The following is a 9,036-nucleotide window of genomic DNA, read 5'->3' as shown; positions in this document are numbered from 1 at the left end:
TGCAATCAGACTTTTGCCTTTCCCAATTTTATCCGCACAACGTCCCTGTGAGGTAGGTTAGACTGAGGCCTCATTTGCACTATACATTTGAAGCAGTATCATCATGCCAGTTTAAACAGCCATGCTCCCCCCCCCCAAAGTATCCTGGGAAGTGTAGTTTGTTAAGGGTGTTGAGAGTTGTGAAAAGGTAAAGGTAAAGGATCCCTGACAGTTAAGTCCAGTCGCGAATGACTAAGCCGCTTCTGGCGAAACCAGAGCAGCGCACAGAAACGCCGTTTACCTTCCCACCAGAGTGGTACCTATTTATCTACTTGCACTTTGATGTGCTTTCGAACTGCTAGGTTGGCAGGAGCTGGGACCGAGCAATGGGAGCTTACCCCGTCACGGGGATTCAAACCGCCGACCTTCTGATCGGCAAGCCCCAGGCTCAGTGGTTTAGACCACAGCGCCACGTGTGAGACCCCTATTCCTCTCACACAGTTACAATTCTCAGAGTGGTTTAACAATAACTCTTCCCAGGGAATTTTGGGAATTGTAGTCTCGTGGGGGGAATAGGGGTCTCCCTTAACAAACTACACTTCCCAGGATTCTTTGGGCAAAGTAATATATATTTAAAGGGGTATGATGCTGCTTTAAATGTATAGAGCAAGTGGCGGCCTGAGAGACAGTGAGTGGCTGAAAATTAGCTTCACAGTAGAGTGGGGATTTGAACTCTGGTCTCATAGTTCTAGTCCAACATTCTAACCACTGTGCAATACTTCTATATAAAAACTATATTGCACATCGTACAAAAACCAGCATTTATTTTTTAAAAAAGGTAAAGCTCTTAATATAGTATATGCACTCTGCAACCAAATGTATATCAATCATAAAACAAACTTACAAAGCATAATACAAATCCATCATTGTAAGCTGTATCAGCTGCAAACTAAAAGCACTAATTCAGCTGAGGAAGGCCTGAGTATAAAGACAGGATTTCAACATGAAAAATACCATCTTAGATACAGGGATATGTATCTTTCCGTAAGAAGCATGGATCCAGACCATAATCTGCCATTTCAGCAAGAGATGTTAAACCAGCACACTGATCTCCATTGGCGATAATTCAAGGGAGCAGCATCGGTTTAAAATGTATCAACTAAAATTAACGTGATATCCAATTTGTTTACTGTTCTTGAATAGTCTGTGGGGCTTTCGTTCGAAAGGCGACGTTTCAATAGACTGGGCATAGTGCTCCAAAGGTGAGATGCATCTTAACATGACGTTGTGATTTCAGCTGTTTAAACTTTGCAGTTGTGAATTTTCGGGTGTTTTGCTTTGCAGCTGTGAATCTTGAGTTAAGTTGGACCTGGATTGCATTGCGTTGAAGGGAGGCAAGAGAGCTGCAGCTTCCTGGAATTCCTTAGCAACCATGTAATAGCACATGGCATCCAAGCAGCAATTTAGCTTGGTCATTAACGCAGTTGCGTGTATGGTATTGGCGATGGCTTGCCACACCTCGCAGTCAGCAGCTTCAAATGCTCTTGCTAAGTAGCTAAACAGTAAACTCAAGTGGAAAGGCAGGAAGCATATAATGAAGGTGGCCAAGTTCACTGAGACCACCCAGATGGCTTTCTGGGTTAACTTTTCTTCATGAGGACCAGCATTATGTTTCTTCCTGAGGCATCGGATGACTTGTATGGAACAAAACAACAATATAACCAGTGGTATGAAAAAGAAAACGATTAATCTGACCAGGGTAAGAGCTTCGTTCTCCTTAGAAAGTTTATAAAAACAAAACTCTCCTTTCAACGAGAGACTGAATAGGATTGTGTAAAGCAAGCAACAGAGCCAAACAAATAAGCAGAAGAGAGCTGCCTTCCATGGAGACCTGATTACTTTGGCTTTCAGGGGATGTTTGATTGCAAGGTACCGATCAACTGCTATTAGCATGATGATGCCTATGCTCATTGGCATGTTCATGCTACTGATTCCGAATATGACAGAGCAAAAGTCATCCACAGGCCAGTTGTTGTAGTGAAAGTACATGATGAATGGTAGGATAAGGACCAGCGTGTAGTCTGCCAGGGCTAAATTGATCATGTAAACTCTGGTCTCTGTCCATTTGCCCAGTTTGAAGCAGAAAACCCACAAGGCAACTGTATTAAATATGACTCCGAAAAAGGTGAGTAGGCTGTAAATAATAATTTCAAAAGTAACTATGTCCTGCTCAATCCTGCCACTGCAGTTCGCCATTATGACAGTTTTCTGTAAAGAGATATTTTAAAAATAAGTAGCAAAAATGGAATGCAGAGATAATTAAAGCTTGATTATTTGTTCTAACAACAGCACCTGGATTATTTAGATCCATTCCTATTATTATTATTATTATTCAAATTTGTATACCTGTATACCTGTAGATCTCAGGGCGGTTCACGATCTGTGTCTGGGCCTGGCAACTGAACTAAGGAGTTTTGGGGTGAGGTGCCATGGTCCCAAAATTCCACCTGTAGCTGACTAAATAATACTTGTGAGATGTGTGAACTGTTTTGTGTTTTGATTTGTCTTTTTACTGAAAGGGGCTGCCCGTTTTAGCAGAGGATTGACTGCTTGACTCCTTCCCCCCTCATATCATTTCTCTGCTTTCCAAGTAAATTTTCTTCTCACAGAGAAAAAACACAGTGACTTTGCATATCCCCCCCCCCCCCCGTGGGCGAGAAAAAGCAGCTGGTGAGAGTGATTTTGAATGTGGCAATGACATTCAGCCTCTGGGCAGTCCCTTCCTCCAGTTTCCACCAGTCTTGCTCTGATGTTGCCTGACTTTGTCTCTGTCACATCCGCACCATACATTTAAATTGCTATGATACCACTTTTTACAGGCGTGGCTTCCCCTGAATAATAATGGGAAATGTAAAGGGGTATTGAGAGTTGTTAGGACAGTGTTTTTCCAGCTCGGCTCTCCAGCTGTTGTTGGACTACAGCTGCTGTCATCCCTCGCTAGCAGGACCAGTGGTCAGGAATGATGGCAGTTGTAGTCCAACAACAGTGAAGAAACACTGTGTTAGGAAAACTTTATTCCCCTCACACACCTACAATTCCCTGGATGGTTTCACAATTAGTTTTCCAAAGGAACTCTAATTGTAGCTCTGTGAGGACGAATAGGTAAAGGTAAAGGGACCCCTGACCATTAGGTCCAGTCATGACCGACTCTGGGGTTGTGGCGCTCATCTCTCTTTATTGGCCAAGGGAGCCGGTGTACAGCTTCTGGGTCTTGTGGCCAGCATGACCAAGCCGCTTCTGGAGAACCAAAGCAGCGCATGGAAACGCTGTTTACCTTCCCGCCGGAGCGGTACCTATTTATCTACTTGCACTTTGATGTGCTTTCGAACTGCTAGGTTGGCAGGAGCAGGGACCGAGCAACGGGAGCTCACCCCATCGCAGGGATTCGAACCACTGACCTTCTGATCATCAAGTCCTAGGCTCTGTTGTTTAACCTACAGCGCCACCCGCGTCCCTTGTTAGCAGTATCCTAACAACTCTCAGCACTCTTAGCAAACTACAGTATTAGAGTGCTATTATAGTGCTTTAAATGTATGTCGTGGGTGCTGGTATGTGTGTGTCTTTGTGTGTTTATAAGAGTAGAGAGATACAATCAAACCTCGGATCCCAACTGCCTCCATTTTGGAACGTTTCGGCTCCCGAGCGCCGAAAACCCGGAAGTAAACGCTCTGCTTTTCGAACGCTTTTCCGAAGTTGAACGGCCGATGCAGCTTCCGTTTGAGTGCAGGAAGCTCCTGCAACCAATCGGAATCCACACCTCAGTTCTCGAACATTTTGGAAGCTGAAAGGGCTTCCAGAATAGATTACATTCGACAACTGAGGTTTGATTGTAGTTTATGCATGTCTTATGTATTGTCTAGTTTGACCCTCAAGTATGGGAAGTTCCTAAAACAGGACATGTTAGTATTAATGAAAGTTGCACAGTACATAGATTTATACACTACCATGCAAGTAGGAGTAAAACAAGAACCAAACAAAATAGGTTATGAAAAATATATGGTCTGATCTGATTCAGAAGCCTATTATTAAACTGCTTATGAAAGGGAATCTTTCCAGCACCCCTAATATCTTACGCCCAAGCATTCTGCTATGAATGGCTGGGGCAACCCAGGATTCAGCTACATTACTCGTGTTACAATGCTATAACTGCGTCATAAACATGCGACACCAGATGGCGCTGTAGAGCTAAAAACATTGTCTATGCAATTTTACATAGAGGTTTTTTCCTTTCGTTATGATTTAATTTATAACTTTTCAAAGTGTTTTTTCTGCGTGTAGATTCAGCCCCTAGTCAGATGGGCAGGTGCAATTAATAAAATTATTATTATTATTAAGTGAGAAATGTCGTTTATATTTTTGCTCAGCCTTCAGTGAAGCAAAATGTAAAAGAAGAACGCATGTTTACCTACCTTATCTGATTGCAGTTGCCCACAAGGAAATGTTCAGTCTAACATAACCTTGATTATCTGGATGCCATAGGAAACATTTAATCTGATAGCTGATGACAGCACTTGTTTTATCTGATGCTTCCAACTTTTCAGAATGCTAGTTCAGCAGGAACTCTGCAGGCAAATGTCATAGCATTAGTACTATCTGAGGTAAAATTTTGCAGCGTTCCTGGAGAGGGGAAACCCAGCTCTTTATCACAAAGCGATAAGCTTCAGAAACTTAAACATACCTTGCCAGGTTCTCCTCTGAGTTCTTGTGCTCTTTTCAGGTCACATTACTCCCTTGTGATAGTTTTGCTGTTATGTCTACCCCCATTTCCCTCCCTCAGTATTTAATCTACAGTGGTACCTCTGGTTGCGAATGGAATCCATTCCAGAGCCTCATTCGCAACCTGCAAGGAACGCAACTAGCATCTGCGCATGCACGGGTCATGATTTGCCGCTTTTGCGCATGCGCATGACATCATTTTGCACGTCTGCACATGTGCAAGCGGTGAAAGCCGGAAGAAACCCTTTCTGGTACTTCCGGGTCACCGCAGGACGCAACCTGAAAAGACGTAACCTGAAGCAAACGTAATAAGAGGTATGACTGTATATTGAATCATCACATTGATCAATGTCGCCATATCTTTCCACAGAAAGAAGAATCTAAATGGTTCTGTGGGTGCTAACATTCTGGCCTCAAGTATTAGGACTTTGCTAGAGTTGAACCACTGTCACACATGGAGCTTAAAATGGATCAGTTCAACCAGACTGCGATGTGAATGAAGTGGCAGATCTCTGGGTCTCAAATTTCAGCGGCAAGCTTTGTGACACCGAAATTTGGTGCTCTGCCCCTCACACTCCATTCTAAATCATAATTGTTGCACCCCCAAGGCTCTGCACCCAGTGCGACTGAACCGGTCACTGTTCCCAAAATCTGCCTCTGGGTGAATGCAGTCCTGCATTGGTCAGAATGCTGACTCATGTCACAGATACATCTCTCCTTCCTTGGAGGTTTTTAAGGAGAGGTTGGATGGTCAACTGTCATGGCTGATTTAGCTGTGATTTCTGCATTGCAAGGCGGTGGGCTAGATGATGATGATGATGTTGATGATGATGATGATGATAATAATAAATATTTATACCCCAGCCACTCTAGGCGGCTTCCAATCGAGTGTTAAAAACAATACAGCATTACCCTTGGGGTCCCTTCCAGCTTTACGTTTCTATGATTCTGTTTTCTTGCCCTCATTTACAACATCCAGACACATCATGTAAATAAAAATAGGAAGTTTCAAAGTCAATTTAAGTGTTCTTAATCCAAATTGCTGGATTGACTATAGCGAGTGCCTCGTTTTGAATAGTGAGTGCTGTGATGACCAGGGTTTAGGATTTATTTTAAATACCAAGAAAACACACAAAAGACCAGGGTCTCTGATCAGGTGGCAGGTAATGGGGAAAGTCTCTGTCCGAGATTCTAAAGAGCCACTGTCACTAAACTAGACAGCACTTGGCTACATGGTGAAAAAGCTTGAGTATACAACATAGAGATAGAAAAAGGGTAGACTCATTCTGTCACAGCCCTTATTGGTTGCTACTTCCAGTGTAAGATTTAACTAGCTTCCCACTCTAATTTTCAGTGGAAAGTATATAGGATTTTCATCATAGAAATGTCAAGAGGTAGGACAGGGGTAGCCAGCATTATAATTATTTATTTATACCCCACCTTTTTCCCTGATGGGACTAAAACCAGCTTACAGATAATAAAATAAAAATTCTAAAAATACATAAAAAAGCAATAACTAAAACACAAAGAAGCATTGATAGAATTAAAACTATACTATATATAAAACTATAAAATCTATTGAAAGTCTGGGAGCAGCCACCAAGAAGATGCCCTCCTGATGCTGTTTGACTACAAATCCCATCATCCCTGACCACTGGCCATGGTCGCTGATGCTGATGGGCACTGGAGTCCAACGATATCAGGAGGGGATCACATTGCATATCTCTGGCACAGGGTGAAGAAGATATTTATATATCAGAAAAACACTAAATGCACCTGATGTTTATAGTCCAGGAAAGTTTATGCCATAATAAATGTGTTAGCCTTTCAGGTGCCCCAAGACTACTTGTTTTAATTTTAGTGTGTAAATGACAAGTTGGATTTACATAGGAAGCTGCCTTAAACCAGGTCAGACTATTTGTCCATCTATCCTAATATTGTCTGTTCTGACTGGCAGCAGCTCCCAGGGACTCAGACAGAAATGTCTTTCTCATCACCTCCTACCCGAATTGATTGTGCCATGGCTTGACCCTGGCACTATTTACATGCAAGGCCTGAGCTACCCTGCTGAGCTTTGTCAGCACTGGAGGCATAATCTCAAAATACATTAAATTATGCGAGTTACTATACCAGGAAGCTACTCCACAGAAAATATTTCTGCAGAAATATGGATAAAACTAATTAAGTTCCTGCTTTTTCTGTATAGTCCTATAGAACTCAATTAATTATAACATACACTAACCTTGTATACAAGTTGGAAACACCTTGTTCGGTAGTTGAATGTAGAGCTTGCATCAGGAAAGGACAAAACACCATTGCCAGTGCCTTTTAAAAACTAGCTGTTTTATTTGCATAGCCTCTTCATCTCTATGATGTAAAACGGTTTTTTCTCACCCCCGAAGTCTCTGAGTGGTTGGATATGTGGTATTAAAGCGTACAAAGTCTTGCGTGATAACAGGCTGGTTTGTGGTTTTCTTAGAAGCAATGGGTATGACTCTAGTAGAGTTTCTCTTCTCTAAGACATGACGGAAATGTTTTTTCATTTCACTCTTGCGTCAGGCATCAAACATTCTTTCTGTCATTTACTTTCTCCTGCATCCCTGTTGCCCGTTACTGGAGAGTAAGACCCATTGAAAAGTAATGAAATTTACTGCTGAGCTAACATGTGTAAACGCAACACACTTAGATGGTATTTGTTAACTTACCTCTTTGTTTGAGGACACTGTTAAATGCACCTAGAAAGCACACTACACCGGGCAAATGAGAACTGTCAAATCAGAATAAAAATTTGTACAGATCAGTGTTTTGTTCTGTTTGTGCTAGACGCAGTGTTTTTTTTCTGGGGGGATGAGTACGCATACCCCTAAACATTCTGTGAATCTACGTTTGGCCTCATTGAGGGGCAGTATTTCAATATGAGTAGGGAAATGAAATTACCCCTAACATTTTTTTTAAAGAAAAAAAGCACCAGCTAGATCTGTTATGATTCCATATGAAGATAAGAATGATCATATACCCATAGTTCTGGAAGGCTTCCATGAACTCATGAACAGAGGCAGTTTTAGAGTCGTATGATCAGTTTGTATCCCTTCAGCTGAGGTAACAGAGCTAGGTGTCCACTAGCTGTTGAACTTCTACTCCCATCATTCCTGAACACTGGGCATGCTAGCCGGGCTGCTGAAAGGTGAAATCGAGGGCACCATGTTGACTATCTGTATATCAGATCATGACCTTGATGGGTGATAAAGAAGAATATATTTCACTTGAAATAAGTCAGGCGAGGACCACTTCATATACTTATGCACCTTCAGTAGGCTGGCCATCGCTTGCTGGTGAATGTGCCTTCATTTGATAGACGGGGAAGCAGAAAGGACCGACTTTGACCTTGCAAGGGCTTCAAGCTCTTTATTCTAAAGCGGGTGTGCTGGTGTGCCTAAGCACCAAACCAAATGTGATGGAGACAATGGGATTGGATGCCCAATCACCTTCTAAATCCGGCCCGCGGACGGTCCAGGAGTCAGCGTGTTTTTACATGAGTAGAATGTGTCCTTTTATTTAAAATGCATCTCTGGGTTATTTGTGGGGCATAGGAATTCATTCATTTTTTTTCTTTCCAAAATATGGTCCGGCCCCCTACAAGGTCTGAGGGACAGTGGACCAGCCCTCTGCAGAAAACGTTTGCCAACCCCTGGGCTATAATAACCATGGTTGGCCTTGCAAAGAATTACTGTATAACCCATGCCAAGTGTTTTGTGCACGCTAAAAAAGTGTTGTAACGGTTTATTATTACAGCATAGCTGATGAATTTCAGCTTTGGAAAGTCATAACATTGTGGGTTTGTATTTTTCTACGACACTCTGCATGATCTGCACTCCTTCTGTCTAACGTTTTTTCTTTCTTTCATCCCACACCTCCGTTATAAACGGATGCAATTATCCTCCCTGTTAAAACATCCTTATGAAAAGCCTAATCTGCAGACAGCAAACTCGAGTCTATTGGAATGAGCATAAATTAATTTTAATTCCACGAGGCATGTCCTTTCTGTTAACAGCTTTTGTCTAACATTCCATTATATACATACATTTCAAAAACATGTTTCACTAGATATTTAATTGCTTCAAAATATTCCAAGCCAGTTTTGGAGCCAATTTCTCGAAAGTTTCAGAATGTGAGTGGGAGACTCATAGCTATTTTCAGGGTTTAGTAAACATGAAAAATGCCATTTTGAGTGCATGTTTTACATCTATGTAATTGTGAAGTAGGAAAGATGTGTCGTCTGGG

The 9,036-nt window shown here is 42.0% G+C and overlaps 1 protein-coding gene across 2 annotated transcripts; it reads right to left on the bottom strand.

Annotated features, from left to right (window-relative positions):
- Positions 1-231: 231 nt before the first annotated feature.
- Positions 232-7,505, bottom strand: LOC309341795 (G-protein coupled receptor 35-like). Of its 2 annotated transcripts, none has more exons than XM_081861642.1 (3): positions 6,998-7,505; positions 4,449-4,601; positions 232-2,247 (listed from the first exon to the last, which is right to left on the bottom strand). In XM_081861642.1, exon 3 carries the CDS (start codon positions 2,233-2,235, stop codon positions 1,273-1,275), a length of 963 nt encoding a protein of 320 aa, XP_081717768.1. In that variant the 5' UTR covers positions 2,236-2,247; positions 4,449-4,601; positions 6,998-7,505; the 3' UTR covers positions 232-1,272. The 2 variants fall into 2 exon arrangements, with proteins under 2 accessions (XP_081717768.1, XP_081717769.1); XM_081861643.1 differs by having other exon boundaries at positions 232-2,173.
- Between the last annotated feature and the right edge of the window lie 1,531 nt (positions 7,506-9,036).

This window comes from Podarcis erhardii (assembly GCF_964252035.2).
Source record: "Podarcis erhardii genome assembly, chromosome: 5".
In the NCBI taxonomy this organism is placed as follows: domain Eukaryota; kingdom Metazoa; phylum Chordata; class Lepidosauria; order Squamata; family Lacertidae; genus Podarcis; species Podarcis erhardii.
The sequence above is the reverse complement of the archived record's forward strand: the minus strand, read 5'-3'. Positions and strand labels throughout refer to the sequence as shown.

Excerpts from the sequence above, each read along its gene's own strand:
- LOC309341795 (XM_081861642.1), bottom strand. The coding sequence starts at position 2,235 with ATGGCGAACTGCAGTGGCAGGATTGAGCAGGACATAGTTACTTTTGAA.